General features: G+C 42.7%; 1 protein-coding gene and 1 long non-coding RNA gene across 2 annotated transcripts; one reads left to right on the top strand and one right to left on the bottom strand.

Moving 5' to 3' along the window:
• The first annotated feature begins 9,461 nt into the window (after positions 1-9,461).
• On the top strand, positions 9,462-10,828 carry LOC109745267 (sex determination protein tasselseed-2-like). The gene has a single exon (XM_020304398.4). It carries the CDS (start codon positions 9,554-9,556, stop codon positions 10,538-10,540), a length of 987 nt encoding a protein of 328 aa, XP_020159987.1. The 5' UTR covers positions 9,462-9,553; the 3' UTR covers positions 10,541-10,828.
• An 11,797-nt stretch (positions 10,829-22,625) lies between these two features.
• LOC109745268 (uncharacterized) lies at positions 22,626-24,694 on the bottom strand. Its single transcript, XR_002228497.4, has 2 exons — positions 24,594-24,694; positions 22,626-22,942 (listed from the first exon to the last, which is right to left on the bottom strand). It is a non-coding gene; the product is annotated as an uncharacterized lncRNA (long non-coding RNA).
• Between the last annotated feature and the right edge of the window lie 1,676 nt (positions 24,695-26,370).

The raw sequence follows: 26,370 nt of genomic DNA, 5'->3' as shown, positions 1-26,370 counted from the left end.
AGAAGAAAACAAACACACATCAGCACACACATGAATATTGGCCCCGGTGTCAATCCACCAATCAGTGGACTTACAAACTGAAAGTATGATAAACAGATTACCATACCCAGATGCCGCATCATTGTTGCTCAGAGTAACATTGACAGACTTAGAGTCCTGTCATGACTTCTTGTACTTGTTCGGGCACTTGTTTGCCCAGTGTTCCTCAGAACCACAAGTAAAGCAGCCATCTCTCTTTTTGTCTTTCTTCTTACCCTTCTTCTTAAAGGTAGTATTCTGTTGGACAGAGTTCTTTCCCTTGAACTTGTGGAAGTTCTTCTGCACCACATTGGCGCTAGAAGAACCCTCTGCCCCTTTCACGTGTGAGTCCTTTGCTCTCGAGTTCTGCTCAACACTGAGATGACCGATGACATCCTCAACAGAGAATTCACGTCTCAAGTGCTTGAGAGAAGTAGCAAAGTTCCTTCATCCAGGAGGGAGTTTTGCAATAGTGCAACCCGCGACAAATTTGTCCGGTAACTCACACTTCAGGAGCTCCAGCTCCTTAGCGATGCACTGTATCTCATGAGCCTGGTCCAATACAGAGCGGTTATCAACCATCCTATAATCATGGAACTGCTCCATGGCATACAGTTCGCTCCCAGCATCGGTTGCGCCGAACTTAGCTTCGAGCGCATCCCACAAGTTTTTGGCAACACACATATGGAGATATGTGTCAACCAACTTGTCTCCGATCACAGTAAGAACGGCTCCCACAAAGATGGTGGTTGCCTCCCTAAACGCCTTTTCCTGTTCAGGAATAATCGTTTCTGTGGGAGACACAACACCAACCCAGAACACGTTCATTGCTGTGAGCCACAAGATGGTCCTTGTCCGCCAACGCTTAAAATGCGTCCCAGTAAAGTTTTCCGGTTTCAATGTCGCAGCAAAGCCTTGAATCGAAAAGTGCCTAGAATAAGGTTTTTGGATTGTTGGAAATATTAGCACTTTTCCAATTAGACTAATCCACGAGTAAACAGTAAGCATGGCAAATACGGTCTGCACCTCATACCGATTCCTAAGAAGCATACTAGCACGTACAGAACATAGAAGCAAGCCATCTATGAGCAGGACATATACGGCTAGCACAAACACGAGTAAATGAGGGATGAACATATTATACCCTCCGGTTGGCGCCAACGCGGCGGCGGCAGCAGCAGCCTCGGCTTCGCCCGGCAGGGGAAGTAGTGAAAGTAGAGGCTGACGGAGCGGGAGCTGGGGACGAATCGAGACGCTCCCCGAAATCCTTATTGCCGTTCTCCCGGGCAGGATCTCGAACGGCAGGGTTCCGGAGGCACCTGCTCTCCCGACCAACCGTGCACGCGGTCGTCGGGATGGGAGCGCTGGAAGCAGCACAGAGCAAGGAACAGTAGATGACGGCTAGGTTACGCGCTCATTCCCGCAACCCGCGGCGCGCGCGCGTCGTGACGAGGCGGGCAGTGGAGGAGGAGGAGCGCGTGTGTACCACTACTCTTCCCAAACTCCCAATGGCAAGTGGTAGAGCAGCCCTTATAAAGGGGTCTCAACTCTTCTCAACTAGCAAGGTGGGACTAAACTTCCCACCACCTGCCATACCATACATGGGCCTCAAGATTAACTAGGAATCATTGTTCATATGGGCCTAAAGCCCATCCATGATTCAACAGCAATCTCCAAAACTTACATTTGGGAATAGAGGGAATATGTTTTTATTTTTGTTTGGGAATGGTGGCACAGACAAGACGCACGGCCACATGCTTCGGCGCTAGCTAGGTATAGAAGAGACAGTGCAATGTTCATGTCCGTCCTTTTCTCACTTTGAATAAAATAAACATCCCTATCTGTCTCTAGCTATACACTCCACGTATTTACATAGGATTAATAGCAAGAGAACCACATCACGGGCACAAGAGCATATGCCGTCCATGCACAGTACACAGCGACATAGATAGATATATAAACTTGCTCTTTTGTTTTGGTGAAGAATTGACATTTGGGGTGCAATTTAGCAAGCAGGAAGCGGGGATTATGATTTTAATAAATTCACCTAATTATGGGATGATGTGAGGTCGGGTGTAGCATTTGTTGTGTTTGTATGGAGTACTACCTCCGTCCTGGTTAATTGGTCCTCTTCGTATTTTGTGTCAAAATTTGACTATAGATTTAACTGAAAAGAATATTAATGTATGTCATTAAAAATTATATCATTGGATTTGTATCTGAACGTAGTTTTCAATGATAATATTTTTTATGACATGCATTAACATTTTAAATTAAATCCATGGTCAAAATTTGATACGAAATACTAAGGGAACAAATAAACCAGGACCGAGGTAGTAGTGTAGAGTCATGCATTAAGCATATAGTCACTTCGTTCTAAAATACCTATCGTGGTTTTAGTTAGAATTAAAACCACAGTAAGTATTTTAAAACGGAAGGAGTAATAGATTCCCAAAGGATCGTTTACAAGAGAAGGTTCTTAATAAGAGAGTTAAGAAAAGAGTGTTTTTTAAGGCAATGGTTAGAAAGAGAGGTTGCCAGAATGGGCAAGGCAGGCAGGTGCTGACAAAGTAAAACGAGGCCTACAAATCATGGGGATTTATGAAAGACATTACCGACCATATGTGACGCTCGCGAGTGCGCCTATTTCTCAGGCAGCCGCCAAATTGGGCCGACCCAACGCGGACCAGAAGCGTTCAACTTTTCTTTCTTCTATTTCTTAATTTGCATTTATTTTTTGATATATTTATTTTTTTCTTATATTTCCAAATATTGTTATATATATATATAGTAAAAATCACATTATAGCGAAAAGTTGAAAATGTTAATCTTGCACTAGAAAAGTGTTAAACAAGTATAGAAAAATGTTTCTAAAGTATACGGAAATTGTATAATGTGTATGAAAAAATAGACATCAAAACACATACATGAAAAAAAATAGTATATATTTTGTGTACATTTTCTGTTCATGTTTTCTAATATGTATATATTTTGTCTATATAAAAAATGTTCATGATGTATACATCTGTATACAAAAATTGTTCATGATGTATAAAACAAATCTCTATATACTATTTTCTCGAACACACATATAATGTTCCTGATGTATACAAAATGTATACTATTTTCATAATATTAATCATGTACTCCCTCCGTTCCTAAATATTTGTCTTTCTAAAGATTTCAACAAGTGACCACATATGGAGCAAAATGAGTGAATCTACACTCTAAAATATGTCTATATACATTCGTATGTGGTAACCATTTGAAATCTCTAGAAAGACAAATATTTAGGAACGGAGGGAGTAGTATTGGAAAATGTTAGGCGTCTACATAGAAAATGTTCATGATGTATACAAAAAATGTACAACGTGTATGAAGAAACATAGACATAAAGAAAAAAAGTTTTCAAAAAATATAACTCATGGATTTTGAAAAGGTTAACATGTATTAAAAAATATTCCTGATGCATAAAAAAATGTTGAATGTGTATTAAAAAATGTGGACATAGAAAAAAGAAAAAAACGTGTCAAAACCAATAAAAATTAAGAAAACATAAAACAATAAAAACCATGAAGGAAATGAATAAACCTGATGAAAAAACAAAGAAAAATCCACATCCAAAGAAGAGAAAAAGCAAAACACTAGTGTAAACCGAGAAACAAACAAAGAAAAATGAAGAAGAAAAAGAAAGAAAAGAAAAAAAGTAAATACCATTAAAGAAACACAGAAAACAATTAAACTAAAGAAAACAGAAAAGCAGTCAAGAAGCAAATTAAACCAAAATAAAAAAAGAAGACCAAACTAGTAAGTGGAACCATGCAAGCGGGTGACCTGAGCTAACGCCCTGGCCCTATATCCGCGCGCCTTCAGGCAAGAGAGATGCCATTCTCGCTTTAAGCGAGATATAGCATTCGCGGAAGCTCATCGTGTATTCGTTGTTTCGCACAGAGCCGACCAAGCAAGCGAACAAACTAAACTGGCCCATTTTGTCAGGTTTCTGTTTTCTTTATTTCCCTAATTTTAGAAACTCTCTAGAAGGTTTCGGATTTTAATAACATGATTCAGTTTTTTTCTTATTGTTTCTTTTATGATTTTCTTAGTTAAAAATATTTTTGTTTCAATATATTTCGGGACTTTCCAAAAAATATTCAAGTTTTCAGGTAGTTATTTCAAAAAAATATCATAAACAAAATATTGAAAATCAAAGATTTCTCATGTTTCAAAAAATGTTTGTGGTTTTCAAAAAACGTTTGGATTCCCAAAAGTTGTTCATGTTTTTCAGAATTCTTCACAAGGTCAAAAAATTGTATCCTTTTCAAAATTTATTGGTTATTTTCAATATAAATCAGGTTTTTTAGAAATTCACAAATTGAACAAATGTTCACATTTTAGAAAAAAATTCGGGAGTTACATAAAATTGTTCAGAATTTGAGAAAAATCTTCCATTTTTATATTTTGATCACATGTTCAAAAAATGTTTGGGAATTTATGAAAATTTCAAAATAAATAAAATACTGAGAATAAGAGCGATGATTTCAGGTTCGCTACATGGAACCAGGGTGTACAGTATTGCAGTACTACGATCGCTATAGTAGCTGAACCGCTACACCGTAGCCATCTCAATACAGTGCCGCTCAACCCTCATAGCTCCACTTGGGCCAGCCCATTCAGGCAGAGGGTCTGTGTGCGCGTCTATTTGACGCAAAGCGAGGGACACAGGAGCTGTTGTACATTACGGCACATCACCAATCACCCCCGGACACGGCCGATTGATTGATCAGGACATGAGAGGACATTGCGCCGAGCGGCCCAAATGGCATGGGAGCCGACCAAGGAGATAAATTTTCCGCTACCTCGCCTTCGAACATGCAAATGCGTGGAGTGACTGGCGGGAACAGAGCTTAAAGCATTAGCAATAGTTTCGGCCGACTTCGACAATGTTGAAAATATTTTAGTAGAATTACTGGAGACCTATATGGGCAGCTCAGCCTTGATGATCACGGGCATCTCATATGTAGCGACCCTCAAGGCGATAGCTGAGGGTTTACCCTTCCTCAGGATTTGATGATTCAGAACACCATCATTGCCTCGGACTCCAAGTAGGTGATCAGTGATATAGCAAGAGCTAGTCAAGGTGCATATGGTGCTATTATTAGTGAAATTAGGCAAAGATCTTCCTCTTTAAATTGTACTTTTATTTTCAAAGGAATAGCTTCTAATGATGATACTGGTAGGTTAGCCAAGTTTTTCCATTCTCTTGATCAGGGTCGACACGTATGGTTGGTCGAAGTCCGTGATCCTTTTTGTTTCCCATTATGTGGATGAAGGTCGACACATATGGTTGGTCCTGGTCGAATCCCATTCTATGTGTCCATGGAAACCAGGAGACGTTTTCGGTGGTGTCTACCATGTAGCAATTTATTGAGCACACATACGAAAGCACGTTGGTGTATGCTCGTATGTATCCAATGCTAGCTTGTAATAAGTACCTTCATCAAAACAATGTTTTTTATTAAAAAAAAAACTTGCTTGTAGACATCCTACTCCATCATCCACTGAATTTCTGCACCTGCCACTCCATGTAGATCACCTAGCAGCTCCTCCCATGCATGATTGACAAGAAGATCAGCAGCAGATAATTGTTCTTGGAGAGCATATACGGGATCGATCCCCAAATAAAATCCCCTGTTGCTGACAGGCACAGGTACCAGTTAATCAATAATTCCAGGCTCATGTGCCCTTACTTTACACAACAAAACACACGTCAATCCGATCGCCCGCCTTGATCTGCTCTGCGAGTGGACCACCAGTTCATGGCCTGATTCCAAAATGATGGGGGCGTCATCTCGATTCTTCTATAGCACCGGGAAATTGGATACGAATCATGTCACGTAATCTGATCCCGGCCGTACGGCGGTACATAGGGTCAACTCGTTCCGATCTGAAATTAAGCTGACGTGATTTTGACCTCCGGCCAACCAGCTAGCCAGGTTGACTTTGTCAACCAGAAGTTACTCCCAAATTAAGCCAGGAAGGTTGACCGTGCACAGGTAAGCCTTAAATAATTCAGCATACAGCACATCCGAAAAGTTGCTGATTAATCAAGTACCACATGAACAAGGAACAGACAACATAATTTTGACTCGCTGTTTCTTCTGCTTAAATTTGATTTGACCCTCTGTTTCTCCTGCGGCTAACCACCACGCGTATGCCTCCAGTTTTAGTCTTAAACTTTTTCAATAATCATGTCATCTGTTTGCTGGACGTAGGCAACGACAACCATATGCACGACCGATTAAATTGTAAAGGAAGCTTCCCTCGTGGTGAGAAAATTAGCATGATTCGATCCACGTAAATTAAGTTCCTTCATGCATGACAGCACCATGCTAGCTAAGCTAGTAGTACAGCTTAACCATGGACGTGATGTGCTCAACAAATATGCAATTCTTTCTGGCCACCCGATCTCTGGTTGATGGCCCAAATCTGACACAATTGTAAGTTTTATCAGCGCTTCATCTTTGCTAATTTAGCGAGTAATAATGTGGTGGCTTGGATTATTGGAGATCCTAGCTTAGCTTCGAGTGTTGCACAGCAGGGCCACAGAAATGGATCTGATGGCGCAAGCAGCAGCTAAAGAATGGCTGCATGGATGCACGCTCCGTTTATTTTGGAGGAGCACGCAGATACACCAAGATCCATGCTCACTTCATAATTAGATGTCGTGGCTTTAGTTTAGTTTGTCTGCTACCGAAACCGGGACAGCTTAATGCGGCATTAGGTGCTAATTGGGTTAGTTAATGGGGATACTGAGTACAGTCGATCTCATTCTCATCATGGGCCAACCTGTTTTGGATTACAAATGCACAGTGGTTTCTGCATTACAAATACACAGTGGTTGTCTTACGACTATGTATGTTCCATATTTTAGTTAAGAGATCTCTTTTTTGGGTAATTGTAGTTAGGAGATCGATCGTGACAACTTTCAGAAAAATAATGCCACATATCACCCCTTTTGCCATCTTGTTGCGGATTTTACCCCCATTTGCTGTTTTCTCCGTATGTACATATGGATAAGCTGAAAAGCCGTCCGGCGGTTGGAAATGTTTTCTGAATTGCATCAGCATAAGCATCATTTGTGAAATAATTACTCCGCATGCTCCGGTATGAACTTCAAATACCTTTTGTAGATAGTACGCAGAAATATCACTTGTAATTGAGAGCAGAGACCAGCACACAGAAAGGGTAGTAGCATGCATGCATGCAAATATCACTAATTAATTAATTAGGTAAATACACCAGTGATGCTTAAACTTATCACTGATGTTCACATTAGTGTCTGACTTAAAAAAATACGCAAGTTCGTTAGTATATGTCTCGAGTCGTTGGTCATAAGTGGGAATCCCCCTTTCTCCTTTTGAAGACAAAGCGGTACTAGCTCAGCAGCAACCCAGCAAGTACAGAACATAATTTAATATATTATTACTACTGTTTGTGAAGTTGATGCGATGATGTTATCTTTCATCTGTGACGCATCCGATCGGTACGTACGTAGCCCATCACATGAGATGCATGGGTGGAGCCGTCGGTCTCTTCGGCCCTGTTCCTTTCTGACTCGAGGTCCCATCGCCATCAATTTTAATCACCTACAGTAGCTAACAAGCAAGCAAGCAAGAGAGTGATTAACTTTGGCTTTGTTTGCGGGGAGGCGAGTGGTTAATTTGTTAGGTTAGCGGTTAGCCTGGCCCTTCAGAATCTTCTGTCAAATCGATGGCTAGAGTAGAACTGTCAGGCAGTGCAGCGAGAGCCGTGGTGAACTTTGGGAACGCGCAGCGCCACTAACTGATCAGTCACAGCTTACGTCATGTCTCAACGATAAAAATCTTACTGATCGTCAGATACGTAGGCGTGACAAAGTAACCGACAGTAATAAAACGTCAAAAGAGATTCGGTTTTCTTTCGTCGAGTTGGAGGCGATGGATCGAACGCCGCGATTTGGTCGAGAATGATGCCTAGCAGAGAGCAGAGAGCAGAGATATCCGGGTGAATGACTGGCTTGTCTTTCTTTGTCTGCCTGAGACGAAAGTGTAGAGGCAAGCAGGGAAGAGTGCAGCCAGCATGGCATAATGCAGTGCTAGCTAGCAATGTGATGGATCGGGCTACCAATCAATGCGCTCATGTGATCTCAAATATATGTGGGCATGATTAGCTCAAACTACGGACGCTGAGAAAAGAATCGGGTCGTGCTGCACGCCTCTAGTTTCTTATTGCAGTCAACCGGCTGCAGCTATAGCTTTGCTGTTTCAGCTCTCACTAGATGCCACTACAATTTTTTTTTAAATTGCTGGGAGATGCCACTGCAATTTTAGAGTGAATTTCACTTTTTACCTTGTAGTTGTTCATTTGTGACACATATTACCCTATTTAGTGGAACTTCTATCGAAATATCAGAATTTGAAGACTTTTAGCACAGTATTACCCCCGTTTTGCATTTTGCTTATGTTAGATAGGATCGGCATGTAGTGTCGATGATTCGTAAAAATATGTGTAAAGATCGAGGGCACGATTGACGATCATGTCCAGGCTTCTATTGTCCATCTGTTCCATTCTTTGTCATCGTCCAGATATTTTTGGACACCGGGCGTCACCTCACGCCTTGCCTAATGGACATGCATCAGAAAAAGAGGGTCCAAAGCTTCTAAAATAGGGGTATTCTAGACGAATTTCCACTCAACGGGATAATTAGTGTCACAAATGCATATCTAGGGGGTAAAATATGAAATTCACTCACCATTTTACCAACAAGATCTACGAACTCTTTATATTTGCATGTTGGATCATGTTAAAATGGTATCCAACCTGCTGACTGGGACGCCACGCAACTCTCATCCACGGGAGCGCGTCTTGCAACTTGCAATGGTCCAATATGCAGTCGCAGTGCAAGACTAACTAAGATGATTAAAATTAGACGCAGCTCTGTAAACGATGATTACTCTCATATTTTGATCACGACTTGGAGCACAAAAAGGTGATTCTTGACCTGATGATCGAACGTAGGTACAAAGAAAATGAATCACGGAGTGTGAACCGCCACAGGCTGGCATCATTTGACCAGCCCAAGAAATGTTACATATAATATTGGCATATGGCTGCAGCAGTGACGTTGGCCTGACATACCTACATCGCTCCGGCCGTCGCCATGAACGCAGTGGAGGTCGGTGAGGGGCGGGTCAAGCCCAGGACAATCAAAACCAGTAGTACTGACCACCAGATTAACACGGATTGACACAGCCGCTACGTGTGCGTGCACACGCGGCCCATGGAAGACGAAGACGGTGCCAAATGCCATGCCCGTGCACCCAAGCCGGCGTCCGCGTGGCGCGGCCACACGTACGCCCGTCCCACCGATCCGCCGCTCCGGCTCCTATATAACGACGTACGTGCCGCTCGATCCCGTCCCACTGCCGTCCATCCATCCATCCATACCTGCAACTGAAAGTCTCACACATCGTCACCCGCACCGCCCTTGTAAGCCATGACCGCTCTCGACTTCATGCCCGCCGAGAAGGCCCCCCAAGCCGGCTCCGTCGCACTCGGCGCCACCAACGACAATGCCGCTGCCGCCGTGCCGGTGCAGCAGCAACACAGGAGGCTGGACGGGAAGGTGGCAATTGTGACAGGCGGGGCGCGCGGGATCGGGGAGGCGATCGTGCGCGCGTTCGTCCGGCACGGCGCACGCGTGGTGATTGCCGACATCGACGACGCGGTGGGGGAAGCGCTGGCGGCCGCGCTGGGCGGCGCCTGCTGCAGCTACGTGCACTGCGACGTGTCGGTGGAGGCCGACGTGGAGCGCGCCGTCGAGTGCTGCGTGGCGCGGCACGGGCGGCTGGACGTCCTCTGCAACAACGCCGGCGTGCTGGGCCGGCAGGCGCCCCCGGCGGGCACGAGTGCGGGAACCAAGAGCGGCGGCATCGCGTCCCTGGACGCCGCCGAGTTCGACCGCGTGCTGCGCGTGAACACGCTCGGCGCGGCCCTCGGCATGAAGCACGCGGCGCGGGCCATGCTGCAGCGCCGCGGCGGTGGCGGCGGCGGGAGCATCGTGTCCGTGGCGAGCGTGGCCGGCGTGCTGGGCGGGATGGGCCCGCACGCGTACACGGCCTCGAAGCACGCGCTGGTGGGGCTGACCAAGAACGCGGCCTGCGAGCTCGGGGAGCACGGCATCCGCGTGAACTGCGTGTCCCCCTTCGGCGTGGCCACGCCAATGCTGGTGAACGCGTGGCGCCATGGCCACCATGGCGAGGACGAAGAAGGGGGCGCGCCGGCGTCGGTGAGCGCTGAGGAGGTGGAGAAGGCGGAGGAGATGGTGCGAGGCTTGGCGACGCTCAAGGGCCCGACGCTGAGAGCGGGAGACATAGCGGAGGCGGCGCTCTTCCTGGCCAGCGAGGAGTCGAGGTACATCTCCGGGCACAACCTCGTCGTCGACGGCGGCGTCACCACCTCCAGGAACGTCATCGGCCTGTGACGATCAAGTCAAACCGATTGAGGTGCAGTTGGGTTGGAGGGTAGTACGTGCTCGAGTGTCACCATCAAGTACAGCTCCAGCGAGTGGGCCAAGCCGCATGCATGCATGTACTGTACTTACTCCTAATTAATTAGCTTGGCACTAGTGGTGTATTAATGATCCAGGTTAGTAACGAAAATAAAAATTGACTTGCAAAGCAGTCATTAAATTTTATTTTCATACCTGTAATTTAAGTTTGGCCTGTATAAGGGAATGGAGAGACTACCATTGAATTCGTATTTGAAAGAAGTTTTCAATGGTATAAATTTTTCGCCCGCCGTAGTCGGCCACATTGATTAAATTTATGATCAAACTTAAATATCAAAAAGCATGGACATGAACTATATTATATGGAATGAAGGGACAAAGTGGCGCAGGAATAGTACATTCCTGTTCGGGGCTGACGGTGCGGACGAACCGTTGAGTGTTGGACGTAGCCACTGACACACTGTGCAGTTCAGTCGGTAAAATATCTGGCACAGAATTTTTCATCGTGTGTTTGCGATTACTCCTAAGTAAAAAAATTCAAAATGTGAAGCAAAGAATTCCAGATGCAGTTGGAGTACGTGACGCGAATGTCACATCAATTTAAGAACGATTCGATCTGGGCCAGGCCAAGCCAAGCCGCCCCTGTGTGTACTTAATTAGCTTGGTAACCAGTGGCTGTATGTTTATTGGATCTGTTTGACATTGGCCTGTCACTTGACTTCTCCTGGGTTTTCTCTCCTCCGAATGAACAAAATCTGAAAACGAGGAGGAAATCAAGCCTCGGCGGCAGAGCAAAACAGTGACTTTGAAGAAGTTTAGAAATTATTATAATGGAGGGATGGCAGGAGACTTTGCAGTGGCAAGTGGCAATACAAGTAGAGTACAGTATAGTACTGTAATGTCAAACCTGACGAAAGAAGAACGGCGGACTGACTCAGATTAAGACTTTGCCAGTGCACTACGTATGTATCATAATCAACAAGTTGTGGTGACAGACAGATAGTCAGACAGACAGACAGGGTTGCTTGCTATTCGTTTCTTTCCCCCTGCTCATGCTTTCCTTATGATATTTGAGAGATATTTGGTGCAGGAAGTGTATACGTATGTAAAGAGGCCAACACAAGTCAGAGAGACTTGTAACAGAGGATCGAGTCCATGCCGCGCCGATACACAGTGCCGATCGAGTACCGGAGCACAACTCTCGGCTGTACCGCGCTTGGTTTTCATTGTCTGCAAGTGGCAGCCAACAGTAGGTGGCGAGTAGCCGCGCGACACAGCATTGCTCCGCCGCGTTGCCTGCTCGGTCGGCTGGCTCCCATGCCGTTTGGGTGGCCCGGATGGTGATGGGCCGTCATGTCCCGCGAGGACGGCTGCGACTCGTATGCCTCGCTCCGCCATGTCGCCTGCCTACCTACTTTGCCACACCTCAGCATGCAACAGAAGATGAGTTTTTCACCCCTCTTGTTAGGGTTTGGTTTCAACCGTTCATGATCTAGATGATGTTGTGTTTGAGGATGTGCTAAAGGATCCAGAGGAGGCTGCGCGGTGGCCGGCTGTTGTTCGAGTATGCATCGAGAAGAACCATAGCCAGACTTGGGTTCTTCGAGAATATGCCAGGACGTTAGGTTTCGTTTGCTTGGAATAATCTATACTTGATCCCAGTTCAACACTGCAACATTTATTATGGATCAGAGGGAGAGAATTGAGCAAACGAAAGGATGCACATAAGCGTATGCTCGTATGTACTCAAATGGTAGATAGCAAGGTCAGCCCACACAACTGGCGCACTCAACTAGCTCTCATGCGTCCTGTTCCATCGCCCACTGCACTTCTTTTCGACAAAAGATGAATTTTATTAGCTTAAAATGGAGCATCAAAAGGATACAAACACAATAAGCGTACACCGGCACCCGACAAGCACGAGTTAAGACCCAGTATGACGCCACCCGGATTACAACTCTCTAGTTTACAAAAAGATCTCTGTCTTGAAATGTCTCGTATATCTAGGGAAGAACCTTATAGATCGGTGATCCCCTTGCAAACTCAAACACCAAAGCTAACTCACACATTAAGCTTAAAACAACACATACTACTAAGTGTAACGTGAAAGCTTGAACTCTAACCCCCCCATCAAATCTCCCAAAACTTCAATCACCCTCAAAATTTGGTGAGAATATCATTAAATTGATCATTTGTGGATATGTATTTTACCTCTATTTTGCCTTCTTCCATGCATTATGTGCCGAGAGTTGGGTAATGAGCCTTTTGGAATGGTCTTAAAGGGATAAAAAATAGAAAGAAAGAAAGGAGGGCAAGATCAATCAGACCAAAAGTCCTATTTTCCTCCCGAGTTCAAATGCTCCCTTGTGAACAGCAAAACCAAAAAAATTAGTAAACACACACTAGTAGAAAAAGGGCCTATTGTCCCGGTTCGTGAGGGCCTTCTGTCCCAGTTTGTGAGCCGGGACTAAAAGGTCGTTACTAATGCCTTGGCCTTTAGTTCCGGTTCTTACATGAACCGGGACAGAAGGTCCTTCACGTGGCCGCTGCGGCCAGCCCAGGCAGGGGGGCCTTTGGTCCCGGTTGATGACACCAACCGGGACCAATAGGCATCCACGCGTCAGCATCTGGCTGGAGCTGAGGTTTTTTTTGAAAGGGGCTGATTTAGGGGTTTTGGGGGTTAATTTAGGTTGTTATTAGGTAGCTATTAGAGAGAATTGTCCTCTCTTATATCTCCGTGCTTGGTTTACCAACGCTACGTACTGCCATGCCTAAACATGGCTTAGATTGAAGTGAAGGCAACATGTGGTGCATGTCGAAAGTAATACTAATCCTAACTTGATCAAGTTTGGATTGTACTATTTTCGACATGCACCGCAGGCATGTTGCCTTCACTTCAATCCAATCCATGTTCATTTCACCCGCTGATATATAATAACTCTTCATGCGCGCATCATGCATCATCATATATAATAACAAGTCCTACTAATCATCATCATACAACTTCTACTCGTTATTAATAACAAGTCATACGATCATCGTCCTCATAGTCATCGAACCAACCCTACTTAATTGTTCTTAGCACATGATCATCAGTATTAGGTAGGACCGAAATACCCTTTTTGAGGTAAAATAGCATAAAACAATATAGACCCTGACTCTCCATTATGGAGAATGGAGATCATCCTGTCTCCAATTCTTGCGCTTCGCTTTCTTTTGCTTCCAAGAACCTCCTTGCGACTGTCCATACATTTTTTCCATTCTTTGATTTGCATGTCTCCACTTCTTTTAGAAATCTGGTATGGACAGTTGAGATTCGTAGGATGACCTGGTTGTATGTTCAAAACATCAAGCCTACCATTCTGATACATCAAATGAGGCACACAATCCTCTGGAATTATCTGTTGAAAAACATAGTAATAACTTCATAGTTAGCAATGATGTACTAGTTTTAGAAGTATGCAAAAGATGCACGGATGTCGTAATAGTAAGAAATCTTACCAGGGTATCTCCATAGTAGTTACCGTAGTTCAACACGTGCACTAGTGGCACGTATTGACCATAATGTGGAGGATTTTTACAATAGATATTGTAATTCTCAAGATCAGTACAAAATCCGACCAGATGAGTTTTCTCCTTATAATTTAACTCAGAGCCATCGGTGTAGTAGGTTCTGTCTACCATATTCCGCACATTGTTTGAACAATCAAAATAAGCTGTCAATAAAAATAAGCTGTCAACTATTTTGAAATAAACAATATAAATTAGCTAATAACTATGTTTGAGAAACTCACATAGCGGTAGAATTGGAGGCGTATCAACAAGGACCCAAATGTCCATATTGTCTTGCTCGATGTCAGGATCACCAAGATCCATGGTGACAAGCATACCCTCATCAAAACCATACATCTTGCAAAATGCTTCCCAATTTTTGCAACCAAAATGGGTTACGCTCTCAGAATTATACAGATTTACTTCAAAATCTATATCATGATGGGTCCTTAGGTGAATTTTCTTTGTCTCCATACTTTCATGGTCTTCAAAACCCATCCTCTCCAAGACGTAGCATCTTGCATGGCATGGGATAAGCTAGCCGAATTGTAAAAGATGAAAAGTACACGTTGAAATAGTTGAAGTCGTGCTTAATTACGAAAAAATAACACTTGTCGTCGTTGCGTACCGTTTCAACATCGAAGGTCTCCTCCAGCTTAATACTGAAGCGCCGATCTTCGTCCAGGTGAGGCCTGTCGCACTGACCTCGGTCGTCGTGGCACCATTCGCACTCCCCCGGGAGACTTTCGTCGTCCGAGTACGACATTTCCTATGTTCATAATTCAAATATTAAACGTCTACAATTAAATATATGTACTAAAAACCTAAGTTAGATCATTATTATTCATCACGGGTTGACTATCGGTTTGTCGAGTCTTTTCTTGAAAACTCTCAGCTCACGTGGTGTATACATTCGACCGTTGGTGATGGTCGCTCCTCCATTTGTCCCCGAATGCATTACACCAAAATGTCTAGCACACGGGAACAAAGGAGAAGCGACCCCCACGACAACAGTCGGGATTCTTCGTCCTCTCATATATATATGGTGGAACTCTCCCTCACTGATTCCTCTCTGACATTTGCGACCGTCGGTGATGGTAGCTCCTCCTTTCGTTATCGAGTGCATTACACCAAATTGTCTAGCACACGGGAACGAAGGAGAAGCTACCCCCACGACAACAGTCGGGATTCTTCGTCCTCTCATATATGGTGGAGACTCGACAAACTTACAGTCAACCCGAAATATCGTTTAATTATCTTTCTAAAAGAGGATTTGGCTAGTCTCACCTCGATGTCGGAGGGGGCGGTGACGGGGACGACGGCGGGGATGATGGAGGGGCCGGGGGCTCCTAAATTTCTGCGAAAACAAAAACCCTATGAGCTATCAACTAATCATATGCATACGCCTTGCATAGTGCTCTCCAATTTTAGCATTCAAAGTAGGAGTAGTTTTCCACTTTGAGCATTCAATAAGCAAAATCAAATCACAAAATAAAGTAGTATTCAAATTAGGATGCATTCAATTATAAGCAAAACTACATCATCTCCATGCGTCCTTACATCGTCGAATATTATCACTAATACACCTCGAATACTATCATACATATAGCATCGCTAGTACAGCTAGAACTGTAGCGCCCGACGGATATCGGCGCGGGCGGTGGACACCCAAAGGGACGGAACCATCACAGGATCATAGCTCCAGTGAGATCCCTGAAGAACCTGCCAGGTATTGTTGAACCTGCCCTCCAACGCAACCATGTAGCGACGGACGTGCTGGTCCTCCTCGCTGACACGGTGACGTACCACCTCCGCGGTGTCTGGAAGCCTCGGCACCGTCACTGGCCCACGCGACCGCCACCAAACAAGGATCGGGTCAACGACGGGCTGGCTCCTCACCAACCTACGCCCACCGGAAGGTAGCACCTCCCAAAACCAGCCCGACGGAGCCCAGTCCCGGACATGGCCCCTCTGATCAAGCCGGCCTCCTCCGCCGAGTCGACGACGAGGATGCGGGATAGGCATCGTCGACGTCGATGCGGGAATAATTGCTTTAACTAAAAAAACAAACTAGTTCTATTAATTTCCTTGCTAAAAATAAACTACTTCTATAGTAAAATAAACAAGTTTTGTTAAATCAACTAGTTCAACTACTAATTAAGCACTTACTATAAATAAAATAAAGTAGTTTTATTAATTAATCAACTAGTTCAACTACTAAGCACTTACTATAAATAAATAAAATAAAGTAGTTCTTACTAAAAAAATACTTCTATATATAGTAAAATTTAATAAGTAGTTTTATTAATTAATCAACTAGTTCAACTACTAAGCACTTACTATAAATATATAAAATAAAGTAGTTCTTACTAAAAATAAACTAGTTTAACTAGTTCTATTATTTTTCTAACTAATTCTATTAAACACTTTCTCTTCTTATTCTATGAACAAAATTACAACAGGAAAAAAATCATAAAAATTCTGAACAAGATAAAAATTCTATGAACAAAATTACAAAAAAAATTTATAAAAATTCTCAAAAAAATTTGACATATTCTTTGCATATATATGAACACACAAACATTTGCATATTCAACAATAATATCACAAAAAAATCTATGAACAGAAAAAAATTCTAACATTTGCATATTCTAACAGAAAAAAATCTATGAACAAAAAAATCTATGAACATCTAAATTAGGAAAATTCATATGAGCTCACAAAGGGGGCGGCGATCGACGAGGAGGCAGGGCACGGGGGCGACGGTGAGGGGCGTGGCCACGGGCGACGAGGAGGCAGGGGGCGGGGGCGGCGACGGCGACGGTGAGGGGCGCGGCGACGGGCGACGAGGAGGCAGGGGGCGGAGGTGAGGGGCGCGGCGATGGGCAACGAGGAGGTAGGGGGGCGCGGGGCGGCGACGGCGTCTGGGCGGCGCGAGACGGCGTCGGAGGCAGGGGCGACGACGGTGACGGCGAGGCGCAGAGGGGCAGCCTGGCGGCGGCGTCGGGTTGGGATCGAAGAACTGAACGAAAAATTTCACAAGTGCTGTATATATAGACGGAGCATTGGTCCCGGTTCGTGACGACAGCAACCGGGACGAATGCGACCTTTAGTCCTGGTTGGTGCCACCAACCGGGACCAAAGGCCTCTTTTCAGCAGCCCAAAGGGCGGGAAGCGGCGGCCTCTGGTCCCGGTTGGTGGCACCAACCGGGACTAAAGGGGGGGCATTGGTCCCGGTTGGTGCCACGAACCGGTACCAATGCACCCCTTTAGTCCCGGTTGGTGGCACCAACCGGGACCAAAGGCCTCTTGCTGCCCGCGTCGCGGCCAAAAGTTTAGTCCCACCTCGCTAGAGGGCTCGAGAGTGGTTTATAAGCGCTGCTGCGCCCACCCTCTCGAGCTCCTCTCAACTGCACCACCCTCTCGAGCTCCTCTCAACTGCAGGCTTTCGGGCCTAATCTGTCACTATGTGCCTGTGGGCCTACTGGGCCTCCTGCGGGCCTGAATCCTGGCCCATGGATGGGTTTCTAGTCGTATTTAGGCTGTGGTGGCCCAGTAGGTGGCATATTTTTTTTACCTTTTTTTGTTTTCTTTTTCGCTTCATTTATTTTGTTTTGTTTCTACTTACAACAAAAAACTTATTTATTTTATTTTATTTTGTTTCTAATTACTTATTTATTTTACTTTATGATAATTCTTTTTGCTATTAAAGTTTCTATCAAAAAAAGTTCTTTATGAAAATTCTTTTTGCTTTTAATGATTTTGAACAGAAAATACTTCGATAATTTTAGTTGCATCAATTTTATATGATTTTAGTTTCAATAATACTAGAGGTTTCTTATAATGTTTTGAACAGAAAATACTTTGTTAATTTTAGTTTCATAAATTTTATTAAAGTTTATTTTTTTTGTTTCTACTTATATATTTTAATAAAGTTTATATTATTTTGTTTCTAATTACTTATTTATTTTATTTGTTATTTTTCATGCACCATTTTTGATGCATTTACTAATTATTTTGAGCTATAAGACCCTAAAATTGAAAAGCATTTCAAATGAACTCTGTAAAGGTTGAAAGTTGGCATGGTATCATTATTTCATCCACATAGCATGTGCAAGAAAGTTGAGAGGGTTACGGCAAAAACTGGATGCACTTCGTGTACAAAACGGACAATCTCTTTCAAAGTATCGGGATTTCATACGGAAACTCGTCTGTTACAAAGGGATTTCATTTTTTAAAACTTATTTAAACTCTTGACTTTTTGTGTGTCCAAAATGCACCATTCAAAGCCACATCATCATTTTTCAATCCTTTCTGACTTCATTTGTTATTTTTCATGCATTTACTAATTATTTTGAGCTATAAGACCCTAAAATTGAAAAGCATTTCAAATGAACTCTGAAAAGGTTGAAAGTTGGCATGGTATCATCATTTTATCCACATAGCATGTGCAAGAAAGTTGAGAGGGTTACGGCAAAAAATGGATGCACTTCGTGTACAAAACGGACAATCTCTTTCAAAGTATCGGGATTTCATACGGAAACTCGTCTGTTACAAAGGGATTTCATTTTTTAAAACTTATTTGAACTCCTGACTTTTTGTGTGTTCAAAATGCACCATTCAAAGCCACATCATCATTTTTCAATCCTTTCTGACTTCATTTGTTATTTTTCATGCATTTACTAATTATTTTGAGCTATAAGACCCTAAAATTGAAAAGCATTTCAAATGAACTCTGAAAAGGTTGAAAGTTGGCATGGTATCATCATTTTATCCACATAGCATGTGCAAGAAAGTTGAGAGGGTTACGGCAAAAAATGGATGCACTTCGTGTACAAAACGGACAATCTCTTTCAAAGTATCGGGATTTCATACGGAAACTCGTCTGTTACAAAGGGATTTCATTTTTTAAAATTTATTTGAACTCCTGACTTTTTGTGTGTTCAAAATGCACCATTCAAAGCCACATCATCATTTTTCAATCCTTTCTGACTTCATTTGTTATTTTTCATGCATTTACTAATTATTTTGAGCTATAAGACCCTAAAATTGAAAAGCATTTCAAATGAACTCTGAAAAAGTTGATAGTTGGCATGGTATCATCATTTCATCCACATAGCATGTGCAAGAAAGTTGAGAGGGTTGCGGCAAAAACTGGATGCACTTCGTGTACAAAACGGACAATCTCTTTCAAAGTATCGGGATTTCATATGGAAACTCGTCTGTTACAAAGGGATTTCATTTTTTAAAACTTATTTGAACTCCTGACTTTTTGTGTTTTCAAAATGCACCATTCAAAGCCAGATCATCATTTTTCAATCTTTTCTGACTTCATTTGTTATTTTTCATGCATTTACTAATTATTTTGAGCTATAAGACCCTAAAATTGAAAAGCATTTCAAATGAACTCTGAAAAGGTTGAAAGTTGGCATGGTATCATCATTTCATCCACATAGCATGTGCAAGAAAGTTGAGAGGGTTGCGGCAAAAACTGGATGCACTTCGTGTACAAAACGGATAATCTCTTTCAAAGTATCGCGATTTCATACGGGAACTCGTCTGTTACAAAGGGATTTCATTTTTTAAAACTTATTTGAACTCCTGACTTTTTGTGTGTTCAAAACGCACCATTCAAAGCCATAAGACCATAAAATTGAAAAGCATTTCAAATGAACTTGAAATTGAAAAGCATTTCAAATGAACTCTGAAAAGGTTGAAAGTTGGCATAGTATCATCATTTCACCCACATAGCATGTGCTAAAAAGTTGAGAGGGTCCCGGCAAAAGGTGGATGCACTTAGTGAACAAAATGGACAATCTCTTTCGAAGTATCAAGGTTTCGGACGAAAACTCATCTGTTACAAAGGGATTTCATTTTCTTGAACTTATTTGAACTCCAGACTTTTTGTGTGTTCAAAATGAACCATTCAAAGCAGAGACTAATTTTGAATGGTGCATATTCAACACACAAAAAGTCTGTAAAGATCGCCAACCCCAACATAAAAAAATAGCATAGATGCGCTTATAGAGAAAATTCAACCTAAATTCATAATAAATTTCTATGAATTTCAGAGAAATTCACTATGAATTTAGGTCAAATTCCCTGATAAGGGCATCTATTTTCATTTTGAGAGGAGCTCAACAAGGCAGAGAGGGACGGGCTTATAAACCGGTGTGAGCGCCCTTTGATTGGCGAGGTGGGACTAAACTCTGACCGCAACGAGGACCAACCCTTTAGTCCCGGTTTGTGGCACAAACCGGGACGAGTGGTCATGGGCCAGGGGCGAGGCCCATTGGTCCCGGTTCGTGCGTGGAACCGGGACCAAAAGGTCCAGACGAACCGGGACCAGTGGCCCATGTGGCCCGGCCGGACCCCTGGGCTCACGAACCGGGACTAATGCAGCCCATGGGTCCCGGTTCGTGCACAACGGGGACTAATGGGCTGGCCAGACCCGAACGAAAGCCCTGTTTTCTACTAGTGATATTCAAAAAATTCTGATTTTTTTGTGGTGAACTTCGACAAATGTTTTGTATGCTTGCAAAATTTTAGCACAAAATGACCACGAATGTCATTTTGTGCTAAAATTCTGTAAGCATACAAAATAGGTGTCAAAGTTTACCATTAAAAAAAATCTGAAATTTTAACTATTTTTTTCTATTTTACTATTCATAAGGGAGCATTTGAGCTTGGAAGTAGATAGTCCATGTCCCACCCAGACACTTATGAATTTCAACTACCCTACATGATCTTTTGGGATGTTCAAGACTCACGACTACAAATAGTTCAATTTGTGATCTATTATTTTATGCGGCGCTGCAAATTATTCAATATGCAATCTATTTTATGTGCAATGGCACACGATGTAATTAGGTAGGTTCATTTCTTGAAAGAATTAACCTTCTTACACACGTACATTCGAGAAATAGTACTATAATGAGAATTCTAGCCTATTTTTTAAGGGACAAGAGAAAAATTAATAACAACTAATTGTCAGGTATTGCGATCGACGAAGTAGGAGATTCAAATAAATATAGCGTCCCAAATTATTAGTTTTGCGAAAAGGCCTAAGCCTATATATTAAGTATCATAGGTCCTTACAAATACTCCCTTATAGCAAAATAGAAATACATTCAAGATATTGGGGGTGCCGGAGTCGTCTTCCTCTTGCATCCACCTGCGGTGCGCCGTGAGCATAGCTCGATGCCGCCTCTGGGCCTCTGCATCAGCAGAGCAAACTTTTTGAAACCAAGGAGCCTTTAGAAACAATGGCCGGGAAGTCGTCGATGCAGACCAAGAGACGCCGGTGACAACGATTTGCGAAAATAAGGTCATGTAGAAACTCCGAAGACCACGAAGGCACACAAGTAGGGCCGCCAATGAAGGCCTCCATGCTGGATCGTTCTGGCCGCTGCTAGCTTCACCAACGTCAATGTCGCGCACTGCCGCTCGAACATCCGTCTCCATCACCGTCCCACGACAACACTCTAGTGCCTCCAAAGTAGGACCAATGATCTGGACCTCCCCGCCGCCACCGATGTAGCGCGGGATTTGCCCGGCGACATGCCCTGGCGGCAGCGAGAGGGATAGATCACAAGTGGAGTATAGGGTTAGGTCGTCGCCTGCCTTGTCGCCTCTAACTCTAGGAGTGTTCCAAATGATATGCGGATGTTGAAATGATCTGCAATGATTTATCTTTTCTGAAGAGAAAAGGAGTACATGTGATAATGAATTCATTTCACCCTTACTGGAATAGACATATGTGATAATATCTATTATGACGTGCAAGACATGCTCGCATCGATCACAGGGTTAGACGATTTATCTACCGCCTCCACCAATACATGCATGTGCATGTATATTTTAGATTCTTTCTTAATATTGTCCGGTGGGAACACTGCTCCGGCGCGCCACCCAAGGGGCCAATCACTACAGCAGGACAGAGCTTTGGTAACATAGTGTTGTGTTACTATAGGCCCAAAACAGTGTTACTAGGCTACATAGTAACACGTTTTCAAAAGTGTTCCATTAGACCGTGTTACTACTAAGTGGTGTCCACTGTCACATATAGTAATTGTTACCATATATCAAAAATTGTGTTACAATTAAGTTATAGTAACATGCATATTTTGTGTTACCAGACGCGTTGGTAACACATTTTTGTAACTATAGTAACACCCATAGTAACATATTTTGTAAACATAGATCATTGTGGTAACATGTTTTTGTAACTATAGTAACACAACTTGTAACATAATATACAAATATCATAAGATAACACTGGTAACACATTTTGTAACTATAGTAACACCATCGGTAATAATACTATATTAGAATGGCAGCATAATTAATGTATTTTAAAAATTATTAACCACAGAACTAGATACCCATTTTATGGAATATACATTTATTTAACAAAATCATTGTGGCTGCTCAAATAGTTAATTACTTTATTATGATGCTTGGCATCATTAAAATGATAGAGAAATTGAAGCACAACATACACAAATTGAAAATGTCAAGGTATTTATTATGAATATACGAGTGTAGGATACATATGCATTACAATAAATACATACCAATGTTATTGGCTAGACAGCATATCATTCATATATATTTTACTATAGAGAACACATCTATGGAGAATATTACACCATAGCATTTGCATCAATTCGACCAAAGAAAAAGATCTTCTGAATGGTGTTACATTTTTCAATCTATCAATGCAAACTACAATTATTGCTAAGTAAAATCTTCTAATTACATTTGCTTCTTCATCCAACAGAAGAACGGTTCAGCTGCAACTCCATTATGCTTCTTTTGAATCTGTAAAAGGAAAATGGACCTTGCAGTTATGTGATTAAATGCACACAAATATAATTGTGGAATATGGAAGAAAAGACTCCGACTTACAAAAGCTAGAGGTTGGACAATTAAGTATCCTGAAGCAAAAGCATCACCAATTCTCTTGCAATTAGAAACTTACCTTACTAACTCCTCATTATCCAGAATAGGTTCATCTATGCACACAAGTGCAAATTCGGCACCTAACTAAATATCACCAACCTTAGTTTCTAGATCAATACTCTGAATAGTAGCATATGCAACATTTCGCTGGTTTGGATATGTTAAAGTCTTTAAAACTACTTTGGATGCGACCTATATTATGATCAATATTATTATTCAACAACGATAATTATAGTATTTGCATGAACATTACTTCAATGGATACACATAGTCATAGTTCAGGAAGACTATCATGACCATTCACTTTCTTAGGGATACACATTCAGACTGCAAGTGGGACTAATAAAGGGATGCCCACACCTGCACGCATGTGTTAGGCGCAACGGCGGAGCCAGGAATTATACATAAGGGGGGCCGAACATTGAACGAAATTCTAAAATGCAACATGGTCTATGGAATATGTAGGAATTTTTCCAAGGAAAAATATAGGAATTGACCATGGATATGGCAAAATAGGTACTATTTTTACTAATAAAGAGTTGATAACATAGACATATCACATAGATAGCCCGAGAGCAAAATGTTGAATTATATGACAACGAACGAACAATTACCAATCGAACTGCATAGAACTTCTGTCGTATTCAATCCATCAAAGATGATTTTTTTGGGTGCTACATTGGTGAAAATGCCAGCCAAAATTTAATTATTTATTTTGAAACAAAGTAACCAAGAGGTATCTATAAATTACAACACCAAAATTTGCCTTGTTTTCATGTATTTTTCATGTTACCTGCGTACTTTGCCTCATCCTACATCGTTGTGTTTGAAGTGCAGAATAGTGAGAGAGAGAGAGAGAGGGAGAGAGAGAGAGAGAGAGAGAGAGAGAGAGAGAGAGGAGAAGCCGCAGGGATGTGGCTGAACCGCTGAAGCAAAGGGAGCAATAGTCAAAAAGGTTATTTACTTTTCACTGGTCAATGGGATCTTCTGTGATCCGTGCATTTGCCTACATAATCCCATTTAATACTACATAGCAGTAAACTGTTGCGCTATTTGTATTTAGAGTTTCAACAATCACCACGTGGCAAACGTGTGGTAAACAACCTAAAAAAAAGAGTTGAGACAACTCTACTTAGCTCTTGTACGAATCAAGATTAACTTGTTGTATCTGGACATTATGTGAACAGAGCAGAACAACTACACAGGAGCAAGCACATGCAAAGTGCCCCAATGCAAAAAAATTAGAGTGGCAGAGCAAAGCATCATCATACCATTGAGAAGTCAAAAGCAGCACATATGTGTTGTGATGTATGTGTGGAACATATGTGTTGTGATGTATTGTGTGCTTGTGGTTGTGCTGGGCATGTGCGTATGTATGTGCTTTCTAGTACCTAACTAAAGTACCCGCAAGATGTTTTTTAACAGTAGACATTCCATGGAAAATTTATAAATAATATAAACATTCCATACGAGTTGTCAACAAGCGTGTTATGACTGCATAAACATATACCTGAAAACCAGTAGCCATGGTTACAGTGGCTTTAAGCAACATGGAACTGACATGCATAAACCCTTGAGGCATCAACACTAACCGAGCTCCTCGCAAACATTCTGTAAGAGATAAATAACTTGAGACAGAAATAGATGTACAACCAAAAGGTACAGGCTATAAGCACGCGGTAAAACCACATATTCAACAAATTTGTAATTAAATGTAGAACCTATTTTGCACATAATGTAACCAGGATGAATACTTGGTAAAAGATGATGGTATCTTACATTTACCTAAATAAAAAAAAGTAACCAGGATGGGTACTTAGTACAAGGTGATGCTATCACCCATTTGATTATATCAAACTCGCAGATGAGATTGAGATATGAGAAATACAATAATTAAACTGGAAATGAACAGACGAGCTTCTGCTGTATTTTCATAGTGATTATTGGGATATACTACACTAAAATGACCATACATCTACTAGAACCTTTACCATGAAAACCACTATGTATTACACCTACATTCCCTGTCAGAGTAGATGTTCGTGTTGCTCTTCACAATCTCTACTAACCAATCTAACGGGTCGGAGTTTGCCGAGTGCAACACTAGGCAAAGGAGCAAAGCAAGCCTTTGCCAAGATTGACACTCTGTAGACCTGTTTAGCTGAATTAAAAAAATGCACAGGTACTCGGGTATGTATATATGTATACGTGCCAGTTTGAGAGTATTCGAGTATGTGCGGATATGTGACGAGTATTCAGGTATGTACATCTCCACCACGGGCAAGAACACATACTACTATTATTAGCAGGAGAATCAATTAGCAGCGGGCATGTACCCACGACGCCGGCCTCGCATCATGTCTTTCCACTAGTAAACAAACAAGCAAACAGCCTGCTGGATGGATTATGGTGGAAGCTAGCTTACATATGTATCGATTCCTCGTGGATCCTAGCAGATGACGAGGACCGGTGGCTCCTAGCGCGGGAGACGCGCACGGCCCATGCGCCCATTCTCCTCAAGCCTCTTCAATTCTTCATCGCCGCCGGAAGGAGGGATGGTTGCCGACGGTCCCGGCTGGATCTACCCATGGCTCCGGCGGCTGCGCGCTCCTCATGGTCACCTCCTCGGGCCTCCTCGAGCCTGGTGGGGAGGAGGAAACGGCCCCGGGTCCCAGGTGCGTGGGTGACCTACAGAGAAAGGGGCGAGCGGTGGCGGCATGAGGCCTCCAGGCTAGCGGCGGTGACTTGCGGCGGCTTCGATCGCTAGGCGTGGGTGCGAAGGGATAAGGAGAGAGGGGAATAAAAGATAGGGCAGCCGCAGCCGTTCGATCTAAGCAAATCGGACAGTTACGAGGCGTGATCGGTGGGCAAGGCTACCCGACCAATCAAAACACAGGATACTCTTTTTAGTGTAATACTATATCTTGCACAGATTTTTTTATCTTTTCTCCATTTCCTTTTCTTTTCTTTTCTTTCATTCCTTCTCTTTTTCTTCTTTTCTTCTAACCCTTGCCTACCTATATACAAGACTCTCGAAACAAGCTTCCGACCCGCTTTACATATAAAGCAACAACGAACATAGTACACGGTTAAAAGATACAAGATGGAGAGGTAGCCCTCGTATCATGCAGGAACTATGCAACCGAAAAAGAAAATATGATAAACTGAGTACAACGACACGCTACGCACTAAACCACCTAGGCTCCGCGACAACATCCTCGGGAGGGAGTGACGCTAAGCGTCGCTGCTGTCGAGTCCGTATAGGACAAAGGTCTTCACCCGGAACC

This window comes from Aegilops tauschii, chromosome 2 (genome assembly GCF_002575655.3).
Source record: "Aegilops tauschii subsp. strangulata cultivar AL8/78 chromosome 2, Aet v6.0, whole genome shotgun sequence".
Taxonomy (NCBI): domain Eukaryota; kingdom Viridiplantae; phylum Streptophyta; class Magnoliopsida; order Poales; family Poaceae; genus Aegilops; species Aegilops tauschii.
Note: the sequence above shows the minus strand (reverse complement) of the source record. Positions and strands in the feature narration are given on the sequence as shown.

Bases quoted from the DNA above. Each gene is read 5' to 3' on its own strand.
- LOC109745267 (XM_020304398.4), top strand. From the start codon at position 9,554: ATGACCGCTCTCGACTTCATGCCCGCCGAGAAGGCCCCCCAAGCCGGC.